This window comes from Schistocerca americana, chromosome 2 (genome assembly GCF_021461395.2).
Source record: "Schistocerca americana isolate TAMUIC-IGC-003095 chromosome 2, iqSchAmer2.1, whole genome shotgun sequence".
In the NCBI taxonomy this organism is placed as follows: domain Eukaryota; kingdom Metazoa; phylum Arthropoda; class Insecta; order Orthoptera; family Acrididae; genus Schistocerca; species Schistocerca americana.
The window spans coordinates 1113898920-1113923019 of record NC_060120.1 but is presented as its reverse complement, the minus strand read 5'-3'; the positions used below and the strand labels follow the sequence as shown (position 1 = coordinate 1113923019).

Genomic DNA, 24100 nt, shown 5'->3' with positions numbered 1-24100 from the left:
GCTATCACATATTTAATAGAATAGGAATATGGTAATAACTGAGTAAAATTATTGTTTGTTTCAGGTTCAAGACATCATCATATATCCTACTTGCAGTGAATAATGTCTACGCTGTTTTTATAAATTGTTTCCAGAATTGAGTTGTTGACTTGTATTAAAAAATAACTGATTTTTAGTAGAACATTACAGTTTGAATTGTAATTTCTCTTTCAATTAAAATACCATTCACCCACCGTTGTTTCGTTTTGACATGGACATTTAATGCAGTACTTAGTGGTATCCATTCATGTAGATGCTCAAATGAAGGAACAACCATTAATTTAGACTCAGATAAATCTGGAGGAGGGTAGATGATATAAGTGTAACTAAATGTGCTGTATGATACAAACTCTGGATTTTTCAACCATTCTTGAAACAGCCAAAATATTATGGTGAAAAATGATCAAGGTGACACCGATCTATTTCTGATTGAAGTATTAGCAGGAATCAACAGGCAGTTTTAAGCAATATTTTATAAGACGCAGTTAAACCTTGAAAAAGGGTAAAAAGGTCTGTATCATAACTCTAATAAAATCATAAAATATTGCTTTCAGTTTGTCAGCAGTGGGGAAAGTTTCGTGACAGTTATTATAGTATCAAGAAAGAGACACATAAATCTGTTTATATCTGATTTCAAGAAGATAATTTATGATATTCTACCACAGTTTTATAAAATAATATCTGCTAAATAGTTTCAAATTGATGGATAATAGTCGTGAAACATTAAGTGAAGATTAACTCATAATGAATTCATAAACGATATTAATACATTTTGGACACTATTTTATACTATAACATACAATACATCTAGAATTACAGTCTCCATAATGAGAAAAAAAACTAATTTCTTGCTCTGTCGAGCCCTTCCATCATCCACTGTGCGATTTCACATCTGTCTGCCACAGATAGTGCCTTCATTTACCTACAACTTAAATTATACCTATGATTTAGTTGCTGCACATCAATTACTGATAATATTTGGAAAACCTGTGTAGTTCCGTGTTCTAAATAATGAAAGTTAAAATTAAGGGAAAAATAAATATGTGACAGCGGTTGTCAAGATAATTAATACTGATTTTACACATAAAGCAAAGGAAAGGCATGTAAAATTATAATAATTATCTGCCGCCTACGAGAAGAAAGGTGAAATATAAGTTAAACAGTACTTTATCATTTTATACTATTTACCAATAGTGAAAGGACTCAGTCGACGTGGTAAGCAAAGACACATAAATGTTAAACCACTGTTAATCATTACTCATACACATTCCATCCTTATTCAGGCATTTCACCATCTGTTCCTATGTTTTACTCGTATATTCAGGTAACGAATGTTTCTTTTACCTAAAAATAGGACTGACAATAAATCAGCTTATTGGCAGTGAGATGGAGTGTCTGTTATCTCATGAGGCCCATAATTGATTTCAAAAGAAGAATCTTTATCTAAATCAGATACCTTTAATTTAATTCTAACACAGAGTCCCTTTTATGTTCTTCTGCCTTTCCTTCCTTTTTAAAACCTTTCTCACCATGACTAGCTTAGCCACCTCCTTTTATTTCCTGTTATGTAATAACATTCCTAGGTAACCTGATTTTATTGGTTTGCTTACAGTTTTGATGTCATCCTCTTCCTGCAATGACTTAATCACTACATGTAAACCTCCCACTTCATTACGTGGCAGCGCTGTGACAGCGCTCAGCTCCTGTCTCTGGCAATATGAAGCTCCGCGACTAGCCAAACCGGATGACTTTAAACGCATTTGCATTTGCTGTCAAGCGTGTCTGCTGGCGATGATAGACATGTCATTGTCGAAAAGTTCAAACAGACTCTCTGATCACAATTTTAAGACGGATAATGAGTACTTTAATACGCACCATGCCTGCAGAGACATCCAGCACATTTTAGTTATATGTTTGGACGACTAGGAACAGTTGTCATGAGACTTTCGGCGACATAGAGTTGTACGTCATCAGTGTGTCACAGTCTTCAAATTCCTTATTGTAGACTGCAGTGGATTGGAAATGTGATCTGTGGTCTGTCGCCTTGAGTACCTCCTATAACGCGGAAAGCATCCTAAGCATATGGAGACGAGGGCACACATGGCGGATTCCGCTATTGGGCGCGCGTTCCGCTTTGGCACAATTGAAGCCATCTATTCGATTGATACTTATTTGTCACGGCAGATTATATTATCCTTCTGGATGGCAAACATAATCTAGAATCAAATCAAAAGAACCTAATGTTCCAGTTTCTCCTATTATTGTGTCCATACTATATTTATAACTTACAATGTTGCGATGTTCGAGAAATTAAACTATATTGCTACAGTAATTGCACCCGACAGTTATCTCTGTACTTAATAAAAATATTGTCACAAGTCTGACTTGTATAACAACTTTGTGAAAAGTAAAGAGATAATGTAACATTGAAAAGTACATTAACAACTATTCTATTACGTTCACCTTTATCAGTGTATACACTGTACTCTTGCATTATTACTGTTTTTAGCTTCAGAAGTGCTGTTTCGGAGCGAACTTTCTACCACGAGAAGACGAAACATAGCCTGTTTTCACTTGGCTTCTTGCTGCAGCAAAAAGGCGTCTGTTCTCACCACTAATAATAGGAACGTAATTTCGTAACTATCTACCTGAAACGTGACATGATAAATAAGAGACTCGTATCTGTAGTTATACTTCATTCATCTTCGGTATTTGTCATGGTCGTCTCAACATGACACTCCTGTATTTTTAGGGCCGACAGTGACAGCTGACAGAAATGTAGGAAACGATAAAATAGTATGCAGGCAGAGGTAAGTATAGCTATAGCGCAACGAATAAATTACCTCCCAATTCGAGTATCGAGCCATACATTGTCTAACAGTTCCTAGTGATGCACCCATGACTCATCTTGGTCTACCTGCTTTCATAATTATATTTCCCTCTCGCTTGCATCTGATCTACCTGACGTCCACGACCCCGCTGTAGTAAATCAATATCTACCCCAGGAATCTGAAAAAATGTATGCTTTTTCCTGCAAAATAACTGACACGTCATGAAAGCGATTTGCTTATGGAAGAACTTCTAATACGAACATACAGACCTTTTATTCGTGTCGGAATGGGGTCCTTGCCGAACTGACAGCTTGTGGTAAGTAGTAGGGAAGAGAGAAAACCTGCACTTCCACAAGAACCAACTTTCTCAACTTTCTCCCGTCCCCCAGTAACTTCTACAAGACAAACAAACTCCCATCCCACTTTCCTTGGTCTCGGACACCCGCAAGTCGGCGTGCCGAGGGAGTATGCTTATATTTATAATCTGTATTCCATGCGATACTTGTTAGTTAAAGAATAGTTCACACATTATCTTGCCTGTGAATGTGCAACGCAATTTGGTACAAACCGCTTCAGTATCTGCTTTGTGAGAATGAAAGTGCGTATGACTGATTTTGGTTAACACTCTCGTACACTCGGGCACAGTCTCGAAAGGGCCACACTAATAACATAAATATGAAGGTAATTCCGTATGCTAGGTTTTCATGACTAAACCTCTGAAACGATTTTAACTGAAATGTGCTACGGAAATTTCCTCAGTTCTAAAGAAGAACAAAGGCTACTTAAAAGGGAAAAAAAGTGGAAATGGAACGTCTTTCTTCACGTCAGTGGACATAAACCATGTGAAAAAATTATTAAACTTGTTGTACGATGTACATGTTGTATAATATACAGATACTTCAATAGCACGAGGCATAGATCGGCGATCACGGTCACGCCCATCAACATGCACTGCTCAACAGCAACACTGCGCATGCCGTGTTGTCGTTGGTGGGGGTGGAGGCGGCCATCACGACCTACGTTTACCCAAACGGATAGACACGTGAGGGCAGCTCACTTAATAAAATTTGCGCTGCACCAAATTACAAATTATTTATTTCCTTCTCCACCATTTTAACATTATTTAATAATTTTGGAAAGTCCACAGTTTATCTTAGTGCCCAACTTCATTCCTTGAAACAGGCATCCATTGTGAAGTGGATAAAAGATATTTGTAATTTAAAATTCAGTGTTTAATTCCATTTTGACAATATAATTACAAATTAAACTGATGGTTTTGCTTTTTCGATTGAAAAGCTTGCGATTCCCAGTAAAACCAGCTATCAAAATGATGATAAAGCCCAAGGGCAAACACTAAAAGTTGCCAAAGTGCATTTTGAAAAACCATGATTTCTCACTTTCATTCAACTCACAAAGGGAGAAAGCTGACCAAAAGCTTTTATAGAGCTGTATTAAGATTTTGCAATAAATGAGAAGAAACAGAAATTTTTGATGTTTTTTAGATTTTTTAACTGATTCGGCATATGGTAAAATGATAGAAACACTTCCATTATGTATGTGTATACCAACATTCCATACAATTATACATACACGCAACATATGTACACCACTGTATACCAAGACATTTATAAATTGCTATCGTACTTACTCACCACAAAACGACTGATGAATCAAATCTTCTTGGTTTTCAAGCCAAATCAGTTCGAATAAAATTTCAAGCTTTTGATGACTGTCTCCACCATCGTCGTCACCACTGACTGACAGGGCTAGCTTTATTTTATTTGTTGATTTTCTTTATCCTCCACTCCTAGGAGTGCAGCCAATTATCAGACAAGCTAACAATGGGGCAAATGGGAGAGCCCAATTGAGAATAAATGCGTGGGGCTTACCAGTTCTGGCATACACTTCACAACCAAGGTAAACCTCCAAAAAACCTTGGCCAAAACTGAGGTGGTGGAACCATATTCTGGATGTCGTACCAGCCAAAAATTAAAACGTTGTGCTAGTGTGAGGACTATGAATGTTGTATGTATGTGTATATCTTACTGAACAGAATGAAATGATGAAGTGGCTGGGGCTAGTTTTTTCTGTACTGCCATTTTATTCCTCCACTAGGGGATGGGCTTGCAGCAGCCATGTAGCCGCTCTTCAGCTTACAGTTTTGAATGTGATAATGGAATTTTTTTAAACATAGAAAGGTGAACAAAATATGAGTACTGAACATTTCTGGATGACTGATGAGGTGGAGGTGGTGTTTCACAAAGAGCTGCTCAGAGACGTTGAGTTACAGGATATGTTGCTCATGTGGCATCTGCTTGATAATCAGCTCCAGGTTGATAGGAGAGATTGTAGGACCACACTGAGAGTGAAAAAAAAATGAGAATAGATAGCTGGCATGAAGTTGTGGAGAAGGTTGTTACTGTCGTGTTTGTCAAAAGGGTAATGATGGCATGAATCGAGGATGCTGTGGGACTGGAGAAGCTACTCAAGGATGGGATGCAATGTATCAGACGAAGGTGTCCACTCGGGCAAAGAGGAAGTGGGCGTGGTTTTGGGAATATTTGGTACTGTGTTTAGATGAAATATGGAATGGGCTGCCAGGGTGACCTGACAGAGGGTATGTGAACGCTTTAATGGGTTGATGTGATGAAGCAGATTATGTCTTTCGCAGTAGGAGTAGGATGCTGGGAATTATTTGGAGTGATGTGTCAAAAAAGTGGATTGGGACAGTCAGCTTAGGTTTGGTGGAAGGGGGTTTGGCTGTAAACTTATAGGAGTAACTGGGATGGGACTGATTGCAGATGGGTGGGAACTGGAGGTTGGGACAATGTTGGTACAGGTGGCTGGCTTTGCATAGAGCAAATAGAAGGACTTTTGAAATCAGAAGTTAAATGATCATTGTAGATGAGGCATTTATGGCAATGGTAGGCTAGGGATCCAGAAGGCTTAGCTTTGTGTTTATGGTGACAGATGATGGCACCATTCTGAAGGAGGTGATCTATGGTCGAGAGACATTCAGAAACTACACGACTGAGGATTGTAGGATCAGAATGATGATGAATACGAAGGGCTTCCCAGATTTGGCAATCAGGATTGAAATTTAGCTCTCATTCAACCTCCCCCACTATGATCTCAGTGTCCACCCCCTTGATCACAGCAGTAAGAGTCAGTGGACAGTGTGGGGTTTAGGTTATCTGGGTCATGGTGGGCTGAGTGGGAGCACATAGGCTTGAGGACCAAAGGTGATGGAAGGGACTCATTGCAGTAGACGGGTTAGAAAATCAGGTTCGAAAAATTTGATGATTATGAAGTCTTTAAGGGGCATGATTTGTGATATGTTGAGATTTGGAAGATACTTTTTTATTTCGAGGGAAAGTGTTGTAAGACTGAGGAATCTGAGGGCAGGACATGGTGGGAAGAAGGAATAAGTTGAGGAGATGTGTGGGGTGAGATACACTTCATAGGTTCCAATGCATGGGGCTGGTGAGGTAGGTACAGTGCTGACATTAGTGATGAGGGTGATGGTAGTGGCAGCAGCAGCGGTGACAAAGGAGCTGACAACTGCAAGTGAGTAGTGAATTAGGTCTGAAAATGCAGTTTGTGAGAGTGGGAAGGTGCACAGGGTCATTCAAGTAGTGGGGAAAGAGGGAAATCAAGGAAGAGGAGGAGTGGGCAGTGAGTAGAGGGTAAAGGAGTAGGATGGAGGTGGGAGTGGAGCACAGGTGCTAGTAAAATTGTGTATATAGTAGTTGTAGGTTGATACATCGTTGGAAGAGGGTAGAAATGGTGCTGACTGCTGGGTGGAGGCGAAGACTGGCAGCGAAGACTTGGGCTTGTGAGCACTGGCGGTGTTCAGCTGTGAGGATGAGAACTAGTGGTGAATGTGATGACTGGCAGTGAGGACTTGCAACATTGGCGATGACTGGCAGCGAGGACTGGCAGTAATGCCAACACCTGGCCGTGGAGGTGATGACGATGGTAGCCAGCAAGGCCGGCTGGCAATAGTGAAGACGGGTATGGCGTTGGCTGGAATCAATCCTGAGAGGCAGTTGTTATATCCTGAGAGGAAGAGAAGTTACAATCCTTGGATAGTGAATTTCCGGGGCTAGCATAGTTTTCCACTTATACAGGCGTGAATGCAGTCTCTGACGCCAGTCAGAGAGGGCCGAAATGATGCATGTGTTGAAGGTGAGTTGGGCAGCTCACAGCAGCTCCAGCCCACCATGGGATCGAATGCCATCAGGTGGTATGAGGGGCTGGCGCCACGTTTGAAATTGCTGCTCCCACCTCCCTACCAGCGTCAGGCATGTGTAGTTACTTCCTTCCGACATCCAGAGCCTGCCCCCGCACCCTGCTAAGTGTGTACCCCTGGATTCGGTTAAAATTGTTGCTGTTCATGCTAATCTCAGCAGCCTCCTCCATTACGGAGTCCCAATAAGCTGACGAATGATCCAAAACTCTCTTGTGTTTAAAAACTGTATTTTATTTCTGTTTTCCAGGCAATAACCAGCTATAGCCAACTTTTCAAGCTCCTGTTGTTTAATATGTCGCTTGTGATCAGTAAAATGCTCTGACCTATGTAGAAGCTGCCATATTTGCAAGGGAGATTGAACACACTGAGCACATGAAGAGTCTGTAATGGGGAGCAGCATGTCGCGTATCTTAAGGGGCAGACCAAAACACTGGTCTCACTCTATGTCCGACGTATGTGTTCTAACTTGATGCTCATTACCTGACAGCATGGCAGGGAAGTAGCTGGCTGATATGTGAGAATAGCTGTGGTTAGCAGCTAGTTTTAAGTAGAATGGAGAAATCCTCTGAAGTGTCCCATCCATAAAGCGGGGGTTACATTAAAAATTTAAAGACCTATGACATTAGGTATACTTTAAGTATTACGGAAAAAGGTGAGAATCACTAGACTACCATTCCTAGATGACTGGAGCTAAATTCTACTTTTAAATTCACTTTCTTTGAATGCGTTTTCCGAACTCTCCAGAATAAAACATTTCTGAGTCGCTGAAACTCGAAGACGCTATAGTTCCTTTGAAACTAGGTAGTAGTAGTCAGTAATATGAGTGCCTCTTAATATTTGAAACGGAAAGAAGTTATCTGTGTATAAATTATGAACTTCTAATACGTCCTGTCCTTAGAATGAAGTTAACGAATCAGCTGGCAAGCCACATTATCTGTGATGTGACCAAGAATGCGAGATATTATTACATGAAGACATTGTTCATTTATGACTTGAGGCATGACGACTCTCTCCTGTACCAGGATTCGAGCACAACTTTAGCCAAGGATATGCAGTGTTTTCAGTGATGCAACCAGGCAATTTCGGCTGCCTGCTGGACAGAATAGGGCGAGCCCGAGCGTTTGTGGCGGCCTTTCTGGATCTCCGCATGGGAGACTACTTGGCCCCTCAGCCACTCTCCTACGTCCCAGACAAGCCTCCGAAAGACAGAAGGGGGCGCTGTGACGTGAACAGCTCCAACTAACAGCTGACTGTCTGCTCCAGGATTCACCACCATCAGGCCCACTGAAACGTGTTCGCCAACTGTCCGGCTGACTTTCTTCATACAGGTTTAATTTATACCACCATTCAAGATTAATTCTGGCACATGATTCGGTATGGGAGCAGGAACTGATCAGATATGTCAGAAATAACTGTGACATGACAAGTACCTAGCACATTTGTACTGCCCCATTATGTAGAGATAGATGCAACTCTTCCTATGGCAATGTATGAGCAATTTCGATTTACTTTAAGTGATAATATATCCGCTTTATGCTGTTTCCCACCTTGCCAGTTACAGTTGAATCCTTCTGATCTGGGCCGGCCTCTGTGGCCGAGCGGTTCTAGGCGCTTCAGTCCGTAACCGCGCTGCTGCTACGGTCGCAGGTTCGAATCCTGCCTCGGCCATGGATGTGTGCGATGTCCTTAAGTTACTTAGGTTTATGTAGTTCAAGGACTAGGGGACTGATAACCTCCGATGTTAAGTCCCATAGTGCTTGGAGCCATTTTTGAACCTTTGGCCTTTGGGATGGGCTTGTTTTTCGCCACAAACAATGGCAAGCTCCTCCTACATGACAATGCAGCCGACACCTCGGCGCATTTCGGATGAGCATTTATGCTCCGAGGGAGGGCTGCATGGACATTTGCTTTGGTATGCTCTGGAGAGAATGGCTTGATAATAGAGAGCACTGCCCACACGATGGGACAGTTATGCCTTGGAACTACACAAACCTGTAGCACATTGAAAGCATTTCAAGTGCATTTGTTTTTGATTCCGTTCGCCTTGTCGGCTATTTCAAAATTTTACTACAGAGGTGAAATTCGAAAAGGCGGTTTCCTCTCTCTTCGTAGCACAACAACTGATCGCGAGCCTTAATTGTCCGATGGCACTTTTGGTGCGCTATTTTCCCATACATAGCAGAAGATGGGGCGATTTGAAACGGCAATTTCCTCTCGTTTGACTGGATTATAATTAGCTACGGACTTTGATTGAGCAATGGTAGTTTTCGTTCACTCCCTTTTTTCACGGCAATGCTACCAGGAGTCGAAAGAAGGAAATTTTCTAGTCACTCTTCCGCGGACGCTGGGGTGGGACTCTTCTGCGAGATTCATCTGTGGGACGTGAGGCACGGACACCGGTTCTGGACACTTGCTCTGCAAGTGCCGCGTCACTCCAGTGGTCGATCTAAACCAAGAGTGGGTAGAGCTTAGTTTTGATCAGGAGCTGACTGATTTTAGGGTCCTCTCAGTGATACTCGATATATTCATTACCAAATTATTGCCGGCTGGTGTGGCCGTGCGGTTCTAGGCGCTTCAGTCTGGAACCGCGTGACCGCTGCGGTCGCAGGTTCGAATCCTGCCTCGGGCATGGATGTGTGTGATGTTCTTAGGTTAGTTAGGTTTAAGTAGTTCTAAGTTCTAGAGGACTGATGACCATAGATGTTAAGTCCCATAGTGCTCAGAGCCATTTGAATCATTTTTTGAACCAAATTATTTGTCTTCCCTCGGTTTAATGATTCCCAGGTGGGTTTCATCTGAGTTAGTCTTGTGCATACGCATACCCATTCCCCATTACAGTGCCAGATACTCGTTTCCATGCCTGTCTAGCACACCCTTTCACAGAATGGTCAGTGCAGTTATTTCTGTAATATCGTCGGATGCGAGGGCGATCGCTAGAGTTTTTCATTTCGTTTCCCCATTACCTTGGGATCCACTCGTAGGTGTTTTAAAGTTCATGCGCTATGTGATCAAAAGTATCCAAACAACCCCCCAAAAAATGCGTTTTTCATATTTGGTGCACTGTGCTGCCACCTACTGCCAGCTACTCCATATCAGCGACCTCAGTAGTCATTAGACATCGTGAGAGAGTAGAATGGGGCGCTCCGCAGAACTCACATTCGAACGTGGTCAGGTGATTGGGTGTAACTTGTGTCACAAGACTTCCACACTCCTAAACATCCCTAGATCCACTGTTTCCGATGTGATAGTGAAGTGGAAATGTGAAGGAACACGTACAGCACAAAAGCGTACAGGCCGACATCTTCTGTTGACTGACAGAGGCCGCCGACAGTTGAAGATGGTTATAATGTGTAATAGGCAGAAGACATCTATCCACACCATCACACAGGAATTCCAAACTGCATCAGGATCCACTGCAAGTACTATGATAGTTAGGCGGATGGTGAGAAAACTTGCATTTCATTGCTGCCCATAAGCCACACATCACGCCAGTGAATGCCAAACGACGCCTCGCTAGGTGTAAGGAGCGTAAACATTGGACGATTGAACAGTGGAAAACGTTATGTGAAGTGACGAATCTCACAATGTGGCGATCTGATGGTATGGTGTGGGTATGGCGAATGTCCGGTGAACATCATCTGCCAGCGTGTGTAGTGCCAACAGTAAAATTCGGAGGTGGCGGTGTCATGGTGTAGTCGTGTTTTCCATGGTGGAGGCTTGCACCCCTTATTGTTTTGCGTGGCACTATCACAGCACATGCCTACATCGATGTTTTAAGCACCTTGTTGCTTCGCACTGTCGAAGAGCAATTCGGGGATGGCGATTGCATCTTTCAACACGATCGAGCACCTGTTCATAATGCACAGCCTGTGGTGGAGTAGTTACACGACTATAATATCCCTGTAATGGACTGGCCTGCACAGAGTCCTGACCTGAGCCCTATAGAATACCTCCGGGACGTTTTGAAACGCCAGCTTCGTACCAGACCTCACCGACCGACATCGATACCTCTCCTCAGTGCGGCACTCCGTGAAGAATGGGCTGTCATTCGCCAAGAAACCTTTCAGCACCTGTTTGAACGTAAGCTTGCGAGAGTGGAAGCTGTCATCAAGGCTAAGGGTGGTCCAACATCATACTGAATTCCAGCATTACCGATGGAGGGCGCCACGAATTTGTAAGTCATTTTCAGCCAGGTGTTCGGATGGTTTTGATCACATAGTGCATAATTTAAGATTTACTCATGTACATTGCTGGCATTCCAATGTAAATTTTGTTCATAAGATGTTTGATACGTATGTGCTAATTAGAATCAATAAAAAACTATGTACATATATGTCAGTGACTGGACTTTTCTATTCATTCAATAGGTAAGGAATCCCTGCTATTATTATTATTATTATTATTATTAAGTGATTTTGCAATCTTGTCATGTATTTTTCATTTACGAGGGCGCTTTTCCTTTTATCCGTTGCGCTAACCTTCAGTTACATTTCTGAACAAATGGGGAGCAGTCTCGCTGCCTTAAGGTACAAAACCACAAATGATGTGTCTGTCAAGTCCCATTTCTCTTTACATTACTTAACAGGTGTGGTGTTTCTTTTTGAAGAGCTCTACGTCTTAGACAGGAAGCTCATGTTCACTATTCAGCACCCTCACTTCTCAGTTTAAATCTAGGAGTGACTGCTTTGCTTGAATATGCCTTGTATCATTTTCGGTTGTAAATATTGTATACTGTAGAAGGAAAAAAATGTTCAAATGTGTGTGAAATCGTATGGGACTTAACTGCTAAGGTCATCAGTCCCCAAACCTGCACACTATTTAACCTAAATTATCCTAAGGACAAACACACACACCCATGCCCGAGGGAGGACTCGAACCTCCGCCGGGACCAGCCGCAGAGTCAATGACTGCAGCGCCCTAGACCGCTCGGATAATCCCGCGCGGCGTAGGAGGTTAAGATTATTGTTATTACCCCAAGGCAGCCTTGAACAATTTTTATTACTTTTGTTTGTTCGTTCTCTTGCCAGCAAATGCAAATGAAGGGGATCCTAATTACATTTCCGTATGCTTGTCTGAATTATTGTATTGTGTAGGTTTAGTTGTAATGTTCAGTCCTCCTGTTGATTTTGTTTCCTAGATTTTAAAAAAGCTATACTACATTTTTTTATGGTCAAGAGATGACTCCAGAGCTGGGAGGGGGGCGGGGGGGGGGGGGGGGGGGACAGCTTAATATTAACTGTTACGGAACTTCGCAAGACTGTCACGTGACATGGGACGTGCGTGGGCAGCTGCACAAGAACTTTGCAACCAATAAATTAGGTGACAGCCAGGGCCCTTCGGCAACCACAACTCAGTGGTGTATCCATAATTCACCCATAAATTTCCCTGCTAACTAGCTTAGCGCCCGCGCTTTGCTCGTGTAGACTGTATGAACAGATTTTTTTTTCTTTAAACGAATTTTTCTGTTGTTCGCAAAATTGCAACATCTTCTGAACTTTTGATGGTAATTAAAGTCTTAGAAGCACAGTCTTTTCCGAACATATTTCTGACCAAAAAACGATTCTGGTAACCGAATTCAGAGTTCATTGTTAATCCTGCCTTTTGAATTGTTGTGGTGATATTTCCACTGAAACATTCATTTACTAACACGTATTCCTTTAAAAGTCAAATACTAGTTTCCATAGCCTTAGCTTGAGAGAAGTTTTAAAATAACAAAATATCTTCAAAAACACTGGAATGTGAATCCTTTTATTTCTAACTGAGATACCAAATACCAATTTTCGTATTTCTGGCTTAAAAACTGCCTTAATAGCATGATATTTGCAAAAAACGTTTCATGCCCTGCTTAACTTCCTTATGGATGTCATTTTGAACAATCGCTTACTAAACGATATCTATAGTATACGATCCACAATCTCTTCAAACTTCAAGTTTACATCTTAAGCGATTCGGCCTGAACGATGATGAGTCAGTGAATCAGTAAGGTCCTATTTCGCACCTTAGGGGTCGAATTTCCGAAAACACTGAATGGCGTCATTTAAAAAAAAAAAAAAAAAATGGTTCAAATGGCTCTGAGCACAATGGGACTTAACATCTGATGTCATCAGTCCCCTAGAACTTAGAACTACTTAAACCTAACTAACCTAAGGACATCACACACATCCATGCCCGAGGCAGGATTCGAAGCTGCGACCGTAGCGGTCACGCGGTTCCAGACTGAAGCGCCTAGAACCGCTTGGCCACACCGGCCGGCGTCATTTTTTATTTCCAACCGAGAAGCCAAATTCAAATGTTCATAGATTTAGCTTTAAAAATTTCATAAAAATATTCATACCCTGTTTCGCCCCCTTAGGGGTTGAATTTGCAGCTAGTGTCACTAATCGCTGCCTCATCTACCTGCAGGCACTCGACGCCTCGCTGCAACAGCCGTTTAGCTGTTCATTACAATGAGCTGAGCACAGCAATGTCATTTGGTTCATTCGTTTGGTGAGCGCTAATACCTCACGCTACGACTGCAGACCATATACGCCAGCCAAGGGATGAGATTCACCAAGATCTCCACCATTTTTGTCACCTCCGTCTGCTTCTCATGGTTCCGTAGTCTCTCTGGTCAGTGAAGGGGGTCCTTGGTTTAATGTTGATCTATTCCATTCTGATTTTAGAAAGTATCTCTGCTTTTCTTTTTTTCTCCTAAATCTTCTTCTTAATAATGTTTCGAAATGCAGCCAAGGTGGCTAGCCACAGCTCACGGGCGAGACACTCAGGGGCAAGTATTCTGCGACGCACCCGAAAAGGCATGTGGAGTAGCCGTGTATGTTCGTACAGCCTTAGAGAATAGCGTCGTAACTCATGTAGTTCGTAGCAAGAATCCACGTTCTCCTATTAAGAAGGTAATCTTGCCACCATTGGAACTTCTAACGGTAGTAGTGAGAACCCGACTACTGTGTTATTTCCGACGAGCCATATAATTTAAAATCTTTCATGGAAACATTGTTGACGGACGCTACAGCATTGCGATCTGAACAGTTGAAAGACCTTCGTTTGTAGGAGTGTGACGGAGACATAAACACTCATGACTCTCACTCAACGGAGACGCTTCTCAGGACAGGACAACCCAGCTGATCATTTTTTCTAACGAGGACTCCTCGGAGGTCAAATACATCCCCTGGAAATTTGGTGGCATGCACTGCCTTGGTTAGGGTCTGTTCCTGAGTGTTGGCTGACTGATACTCCGTCAATGGAGCGACTACCTCCTGAGGAGAAGACGAAGAAAAACCACAGCTAGATGCTGTCGATATCTACACCGTACATTTTCATGAGCTATCTAAATTCATCCTATACTGGAGACTTATACGCACTACAGCATGAACTCTCCGTATTATACACAACATTAGTCAGAAGGAGCAATCTTTCGGACAGATTACAGCTACTGAACTGTCAGTTCCCAGAATTTACTGGATGCGAGTAGTCCAGAGCCGGCCGCTGCGGCCAAGCGGTTCTAGGCACTTCAGTCTGGAACCGCGCGACCGCTGCGGCCACAGGTTCGAATCCTACCTCGGGCATGGATGTGTGTGATGTCCTTAGGTTAGCCAGGTTTATGTAGTTCTAATTTCTAGGGGACTGATGACCTCAGATTTTGAGTACCATAGTGCTCAGAGCCATTTGAACCATTTGAGTAGTCCAGAGAGAAATCTTCGGCAAAGAACTATACCATTGCCGAGAGCTTAAAAAGTCTCACGATAAACCCCTTTCATGGAAGACTCACTGATATGCCTAGGAGGTCGATTGTTGTGCACTAGCCTCGACGTGGAACAAAAAAACCTGCCGGTGCTCTCTGATAGAACCCATCATTTCACGCAATTGGTTATTCCAGACACACACATCCGCCTCCATCAATTTGGGCATTTTTCTGCACCGTTCGAACCACGAGTTGAATTTTTGATCCCCAGAGCTCGTCAGGCAATCAGAAGAAACCTACAGTCTTGCTTCGGGTGTAAGATCTTGAAGAAGCCTAGGTGACAACAAAATGAAGTAACGCTGCCAGCTGAACCAAGTTACTTCTGCTAAACCATTCGCTGTGCGCGGGTAGACTTGGCTGGACCACTATTCATCAAAGTGGGAACAGAAACGCACAAGTCCCATATCACTCTTTTCGCATGTGCTGCCAGGCGAGCAGTGCATCTCTGTACAGGCTTGCCAATAAATACTTTTCTTATGGTACTCCAACGGTTCGCCGGAATACATGTACCCCGTACGATTTACATAGACAACGGGGACACATTCCACACAGCAAACATGGAACTAGCACGACTTTGGAAGCCGTTGAGTACCACAAAGATTTCCCAATTCCTTGAAAATCACGTTATTACATGGAAATTCATTATCTCACGAGTGGCTTGGTGGAGAGGACGTGGGAAATAAAACTGGGCAGCATTGTCTGCTGAAGATATTGCGGCTCGGAAGACTGACGGATAACCGATTGACCACCACCTTGATTAGCACTGAAGCCGCTGTGAACTCAGGGCCCTTCACGCAAAGAGACGCTGCACTGACGCCTTCCCTTTTCGTAGCTGGAGAAAACCACGAAACATCACCAACGGGACAAGAGCCAACGTCGAATCTAGCAAAGGAATCCGACTGAGCCAGAAAGTCTCCGACAATTTCTGGAAACTTGCGCACCAAAAGCGTTGTATCGTATTAATATAATAACATAGCGTACTAAATCCACAAGAAATCTTATTTTTTGTCACAGAACTGCGTAGACTAAGGTGACAAAAATCGTGGGATAGCGATTTGCACATCACAACACACAGATGGTATTGGTATCTCGTACACGGGCAGTGCATTGGTGGAGCCGTCGAAGCACTCGGCTGATTCATGTGAACATATTGCCGACGTGGTTGCGGCCGCACCTCAAAATGGTTCAAATGGCTCTGAGCACTATGGGACTTAACATCTGAGGTCATCAGTCCCCTACAACTTATAACTACTTAAACCTAAATAACCTAAGGACATCACACACATCCATGCTCGAGGCAGGATTCGAACCTGCGACCGTAGCGGTCGCGCGGTTCCAGACTGAAGCGCCTAGAACCGCTCGGCCACAACGGCCGGCCCGCACGTCAGACTTCGAACACTGAATTGTAGTTGGAGCTAGACACATGGGACATTCCATTTCGGAAATCGTTAGAAAATTCAATAGTCCGAAATCCACAGTGTCAAGAGTGCGCCGAGAATACCATATTTCTGGCACTGTCTCCAGAGCAGCAGCGTCTGCTTAGAATTGTCAGCGCTAACACGCAAGCAAACACTGCGTGAAATGACCGCAGAAATCAGTATAAGACATATGACGAATGTATCCGTTAGGACAGTGCGGCAAAATTTGGCGTTAATGGGCTGTAGGAGCAGACGACTTTCCCGAGTGTCTTCCTTAACAGCACGACATCGTTGCAGCGCCTCTCATGAGCTCGTGACCACGTCCGTTGGATCATAGACGACTGTAAAACCGTGACCTGCGCAGATGAGTTCCGATTTCAGTTGATAAGACCTGGTGGTAGCGTTCGAATGTGGTGCAGACCCAAGGAAGCCAAGCATCCAAATTCTCAACAAGGAACTGTGCAAGCTGGTGGTGGGTCCATAACGGTGTGGACTATGCTCCGGTCCAACTGAACCGATCGTTGACTGTAAATGGTTAAGACCGACTACTTGGAGATCATGTGCAGCGATTCATGGACTTCATATTTCCAAACGACGATGGTATTTTTATAGATGAAAATGTGCCATGTGACTGGGGCGATTGTTCACGATTTATTTCAAGAATATGCTGGACAATTCGAGCGATTGAGTTGCCCACACAGACCCGCCGACATGAAAATCAGGGAACATTTGTGGGACATAATCGAGATGTCAGTTCGTGCACAAAATCCGGCACAGGCAACACTTTCGCGGTTATGAACTGTTGCAGAGGCAGCAGACTTCCAACGACTTGTTGAATCCATATGCAAAAGGAGGCGGAACACGATGTCACCTCAGTATATGTGTCAACAAGTCAGAAATATTTCTTCAAAGATTAAGCAGATAGTCTCTCACTCATAACAGGTACCTCATACCGAGACACCTTACCCCAGTATCCAAATGAGGTACCCTTCTAGCAGGGACGTTACTGACGCCTTTCACGGTAGGATACAGGATAGTAAATCGAATTTAAATTCGTGCGACCTATTAACAGTTATCGCGCCCGCAAAGTGGGACACCGTGAGAGTTCTTGAAGGTGGCTTGGTGTAGCAGTAGTAGTAGTAGTAGTAGCAGAGGGTTCTTTAGGTGCACCACAGCAAAGTCTTCAGCGCCCGCTCAGTAACAGATTGAGACGGGTGTCAAGAAAATACTCAGAACAGTAAGATAAAACAGAATGTAAAACACAGGTAACAAGGTGTGAAAAATATATCCCTACCCACACCGAAGCGTGGGACGAAGCATGTCGTCAGCAGTAAAACATCGACAACACAGGAAGAAAGTGGTAGAGGGAGCCAAAACAATATAGCAGATGGAAGTGGCTGGCTGACCGCAAGGAGAAAAGGGAGGAGCCAGCCACTCTCCAATACACTAAAATCTCCAGCCTAAAAGTTTAGGCCAGAGTCCAGACACATCACAAAACATTAAAACCCCCTGACATACACGTCTCATCGTTAGCTAAAACCCATGGCAGATCCCCATCAACTTGTGCTTCTGCCCTTGCATCAGGGTATAAAACGCAGTCTGTTAAAATGTGCAGGACAGAGATGTGCACCGTACATGGGGAGCTGACAGAAATTGTCTGCTCCAGTTTTACAGGGCGTTTGTGCGATCTCGGCTCGATTATGGGTGCACGGTGTATGGGTCCGCGAGGCCTTCTTACTTAAAGATGTTGGACGTCGTGCACCATGAAGGGCTTCGGTTGGCCACTGGGGCATTCACAACTAGCCCCATACCAAGCCTCTGTGCAGAGGCTGGTGAACCGCCACTTCATATGCGGCGACGGCTACATACGGTGCGCCAGGCGTATAAAACTTTGTCCACACCATACACTCCTGGATACCATACCGTTGCTCAGCTTCCTCTGGCACGGCTATTTCATAATCGGCAACGTGCGACACGGCCCTATGGGTTTCGCGCACAGAATTGCCTCTCTGCGATGGATATGGCTGGTCTTCATGTTTTACGTCACGGTTGGAGCAGATTTCCACCTTGGCTCCTCCGGAGACCCAGACTTATTTTAGATTTGACTAATTTTAAGAAAGTACACAAGATTTTACATTCCAATCTCTGTTTTTTAATATTTTAGATGTGCATCACGGTTTTACAGTCGTTTACACTGATGGCTCTAAACAGGAGAATTTGCTTGGCTGTTCTGTAGTGTTCCCTGATCATGTTGCCCGGATTCGCCTCCCTGATGAATATACCGTATTCGCAGCGGAGCTCCACGCGATCCTGAAGGCACTGGAGCTGATGAATCGTGTTCGGGGCAATCGATTTCTCCTCTGCTCCGATTCTCTTAGTGCCTTACAATCACTGCAGAATCTGTACCCAACTGAAGCGGTGGTCCAGCTGATATATGACCAGTTCTATCCGCTCCAACGGCGCGGTAAGAAGGTGTCCTTCTGCTGGCTGCCTGGTCATGTAGGAATATGGGGCAATGAACAGGCCGATGGGGCTGCCAAGGAGGCCTGCAGAGAGGATGATGTAGTCCAGTGTCCTATTCCCTTGCAGTCTGTCATCTCTGCACTCCACAAGAAGTGCATGGGGTTTTGGGAGGAAGAATGGCTGGCGGTGACGGCCAATAAACTGCGGTTGGTGAAGTCAACAACTCGGCCGTGGCGTTCCTCCTGCCGGTTGCTCAGGCGGGAAGAAGTGACCCCCACGCGTCTTCGGATTGGACACTGTCTTCTCACACATAGCTTTCTATTACGGCGGGAGGATCCCCCGTTTTGTGATGATTGGTGTAGTGGTGCAAAGTGCTAAGTGCGAGGTGGTGGCGCGGCTACGGACTTCCCGTGGGACGGACGTACCCAGGGAGCGGCGCAAAAGGTGCCCACAAGGGCCCAAGCACAGCGAGCAGAGAGGTTGCAAATACAGGCTAAAAAACTTGTAAGAAATGTGATTTAAGAATAAATCAGGAGAAGTACGTGAGCTCTCCTACCCTCGTGGACGCATCTTCTGTCCGCGATTGTAAATGAACGCTGTTGTCACAGTACCATTTCTTAAGAAGCGCATCGTCCGAGCATCAACATAAATAAACGACTACTGTGGAAGAGACGTCTGTAGCTAACACGATTTATGTGTCAACAGTATGTTTGGTTCACAGAGCTGCCGTCGCATAGCTAGCTCAAGATCAACACTAAAATTCTTAACATCCAATGAACGCAAGATTTAAAGAAAACATGAGCACGTCTGAAGATGTATCGCGCAGCTCTGAAGTAAACGTTAGGAACAAAATGCCCAATCAGAAAAAAATCTCCGCACCATGAAGGAGTTATGCAACATGAACGAAAGTTGGTAGGAGTGTTTCTAGATCTTAAAGTTGAGGTATATTTAAATCTCACTCCACTCGCATGAGAGTGGCACCAGTAGCGCCACTAAGAGGATGCAGATTAGGTTTGCTTTAAATACGCGCTGTAACGGTCGTAAGCGTTAGTAACCTTTGAGGCTGGACGTGGTTAGTCGATGTTCGTCAAGAGCGCCTTTAAGGCGACAAGCAAGCCATATCCACACCTCACTGAGTTTGAATGAGGTTGAGTAATAGGACTACGGAAAGCTGGATGTTCCTTCTGCGATATTTAGAAACACTTGGCAGGAACGTAGATACTGTACATGACTGCTCACAGCGGTGGTAACGAGAAAGTACAGTGACACGAAGACCGGGCACCAGACAGCCACGTGGCACTACCGAGAGGGAAGGCCGCCGTCACGTGCGGAGTGGCCGCTCGGTTTCAGGCGCCATGTCACGGATTGCGCGGCCCTCCCGCCGGAGATTCGAGTCCTCCCTCGGGCATGGGTGTGGGTGTGTTGTTCTCAGCATAAGTTAGTTTAAATAGTGCGTAAGTCCAGGAGCCGATGATTTTAGCAGTTTGGTCCCTTAGGAATTCACACACATTTGAACATTTGAAGACCGCCGTGTTCGGCGTGCGTCTCTGGCGCATCGCACCGCATCTGCAGCAGCAATCCGAGCAGTGGTTGCCACCACAGTGACACAAAGAACTGCTACAAATGGGTCATTTCGAGGGCAGCTCCGAGCCAGACGCCCTGTGGCGAGCATTCCATTGACCCCAAACAACCGTCATTTGCTGCTTAATTGGTGTCAAGAGAGAGTTCATTGGAGGGACGGGTGTAAGTCTGCTATGTTTTCTGATGAAAGCTGGTTCTACCTCGGTGCCAGTGATGGTCGTGTGTTGATTAGAAGGAGGCCAGTTGAGGACCTGCAATCAGCCTGTCTGCGTGGTATACACAGTGGACCTACATCTGGAGTTGTGCTCTGTGGTGAGATTTCTTATGACAGAAGGAGCGTTCTCGTGGTTATCCCACGCACCCTGACTGCAAATCTGCGTGTCAGTCTGGTGATCTGATCTGCTGTGCTGCCATTTATGGAAAGCATCCCAGGGGCTGTTTTCCAACTCGATAAGGCTCGCCCACGGACATCTGTTGGAACCCAACATGCTCTACAGACTGTCTACATGTTCCCTTGGCCTGTTCGATCATCAGACCTGTCTCCAGTTGAGTCCATAAGGGACATCATCGGACGGTAATTCCAGCGTCATCCTCAAACAGCTTAACCGACCCTGTATTGACCGATCAACTGCTACAGCATGGAACTCCAGCCCACAAACTGACATCCGGCACGCGTACAACATAGTGCATGCACGTTTGCATGCTTTCATTCTACATTAATCATTTTTTGCTATTGTGGTTTTTTTTTGTCGGTGTAGTTTCGTAGACCACGAGCATACAACGTGGAATATTCAACAGTACTGGGGTAGTTGCCGCTACTTTGCTACAGGTTTGTAGGTTCTCAAAGGTCGCTGAGACTGTGCTGAAGCATATGTGCCGCCTGATGCACTGCTTCCGATTTTCCCAACTAAGGACTGGAACAAGACGTGTGGTGGATGAAGCAAGCAAGAGTTGGAGGGGAAATACAATTTACTTGCTTGCCTGCCAGTAACTTTGCTGCTCCTTATTTTCGATTGCTATGATCTTCTGTGTAAATAAAAAAGAACACACCTTCTTTGGCTGAGTAATAATACAAGTTGTCCTAGGAGTAATGGTGAGTTTCAGGACATGACAGGAACGAACATTCGAAGCAGAATAGTCTGGTAAACGTTTGCTGTAAAGTGTATGTCTTAAGAGTTATGAGCACTTGTTCAGTAGACGATGTGTCGTTCGTGAGCAGTTATCTAGGCGATCTCTGACGAGATGACAGAGCAGCTGCTACTTAGCAGAGTACAGCGCAGCGTGACTTCAGTAACGCAATCAGTGAGGTTTCGCTTTGCTCAAAGTAACGGAGTGCAAAATAAAATTGTAATAAGAAAACAATTCCAGGAAAGGGATATTTTCTCAACCATTAATTATAGTTCCTTTTCTTTTCTTTGTAATTAGCTGTTATCCAAGGCAGCACCCACTTACCAGTAGTTTTGTTATGAATGGTGATTTTGCCCACGTAAGCTACTGCATGTGCAATAACACCCGCTTCCCTCATGTGTCTGCCTGTTCGGGTATCTATGGTGAGTGTGATGCGTGCCCCACTCTACCACCTCCCAGGCTGTCCCAACGCACAATGCGTCAGCATGCAAAGCATTGCTGCTGCGTGGTGCATACAGAGGAGCACGGGCAGCAGAGCACACCTATCCATCTCGCTTTTGCAGTGTCCATACATTATACATCGTATACAACAACAAATTGTGTGGCAGTATTGATTACACACAATGAAGATTGTATAAGCTTTGTCTTTATTACCTCGAATCCTACTACCAATAAAATCATTTTCAAAAATATGATAGAGACCAAAGTCAAAAAGCTTTTTCAAGAATACACATTTTTCCCTAATTCGCATAATATTAGTCAAATCAGTAAGTATCTTGCGCTACACACTTTTTAATGTAGTCTGTTATCTCCAGACCAGATTCGTCTAAATCTGTTCAGCGAGTTGGTCGTGAAATCATAACAAACAGGATTATGGTATTATTGTGGTTAACACTGTCAATGACGATGTCTTTTTTTCGTGATCCGATTTCGATGAAGTAAAAGACTGCGGTGTCCCAAGCTACGCTCAATTTAACTGTGAAAATCCCATGAAAATTTATCTAGTAGTATTGGAAATCAGCATGTTCCAAAACAGAGAGACAGACAGATACGACGGTTTTAGATAAAACTTTAAACCACTATATTTTTCCGTGATCCGATTTCAATGAAATAAAGCCTGTGCGGTGCCGTAAGCAATACTCAAGTTACCTGCGGGAGCTCCACGAAAATTCGGCTGTTAGTTTTGGAGAAGCATGTTCAAACAGAGAGACACGACTGTTTTTCAGATTTACAATTAGCATAAAAATTAATAATGCATGACGAGAAAATAAAGTGTGTTCTTTATTTTACATCATACGGAAATCATTGTGCAATTGCTGCATTAAACAAAAAGACACAGATTTTGTTATACTTTAAGAGAGAACATATAACTGGCTTAATTAAAACTGGTAGTGAGAGGGGATAGATAACTTATTTAATTACCATTGACGAATGTATGAGACGTAGGTGACGATATGTTGAGTGGATTGGTGCAGTAATGGCGTGAGCAGACTACCAGTCGCCTATGGGCTTTGAGTCTCAAAATATTCGACGACATGAAATCCTACAGCGAGATATCTCTGATACAACAGATGTGTAGGGACCGACGCTTTTCAATGGTCAGGGCGGCGCGCTCCCACCGCCCTGATACCAGACACCCACGTCGATTCGCGAGACAAGGGAGCAGATTGGTTAGTTTAATAGCCGTTGGCGATTACAAGCAAATGGATCCAGCTCCGCTAGATGCTCGAAAGTTTGTGAGCCACCTTCTACACAAATCATGATGCACAATTCTCAAAAACCATACAACATCCGAAGCTAGGCTCGCCACTGGCCGAAAATCCTACTTCGTACCACAACTAGAGAAGCGAAGAGACAGGACACAGCTTTACCGCTTCCTGATTGACTGAGCTTCGAGAACGATGTGCTTCAGTGCAGCACTTGGTAAGATGATAGGTGGTATCAGGGGGATCAAACAAGGAGTAATGGGATATGTTACACTGCGGGAACAAAAGTCAATAACACCTGAGTAAAAAAGCGGGATGCACACTTACAGATGATGGTAAAAGGGTACTACACTGGCCGAGCTGTCACTGTACTCTAGTGATTCACGTGAACTAGTTACCGACGTTAATGTAGCCGCACTGTTGGACTCAAGACTTTGAACGGGAAATGGTAGTTGGAGCTAGACGCATGGGGCATTCTGTTTTGAAAATCGTTAGGAAATTCAGTATTTCGAGATCTGTAGTGTCAACAGCCATTACCTCTCAGAACGAAGAACGCAGCAGTGACCGACAGCCTCCACTTAACGGCCGAGAGCAGCGGCATTTGCGCAGAGGTATCAGAGCTTACAGACCAGCAACACTGCTTGAAATAACCGCAGAAATCAATGTGAGACGAACGTATAGGTTAGGACAGTGCGGCGAAATTTGGCATTAATGGACTATAGCAGCAGACGACCGTCGCGAGTGGCTTCGTTAACAGCACGACCTCACCTGTGGCGCCTCCCAGGGACTCGTCATCGTATCGGTTAGAACCTAAATGACCAGAAAACCTTGGTCTGGTTAGATGAGTCCCAATTTCAGCTGGTAAGAGCTGATGGTACGGTTAGAATGTGACGCAGACCCCACGAAGCTATGGACCCAAGTTATCAATAAGGCACTTCGGAAAC

The 24100-nt window shown here is 44.1% G+C and overlaps 1 protein-coding gene across 1 annotated transcript in view; it reads left to right on the top strand.

Moving 5' to 3' along the window:
• Window positions 1-233, top strand: part of LOC124596061 (dehydrogenase/reductase SDR family member 11-like) — a 47676-nt gene extending 47443 nt beyond the window's left edge. The window contains exon 6 of the mRNA XM_047135037.1: window positions 65-233. Within this exon, the coding sequence (XP_046990993.1) occupies window positions 65-103 (39 nt within the window). The 3' untranslated portion in view covers window positions 104-233. The remainder of the gene's footprint in view (window positions 1-64) is intronic.
• The last annotated feature ends 23867 nt before the right edge of the window (window positions 234-24100 follow it).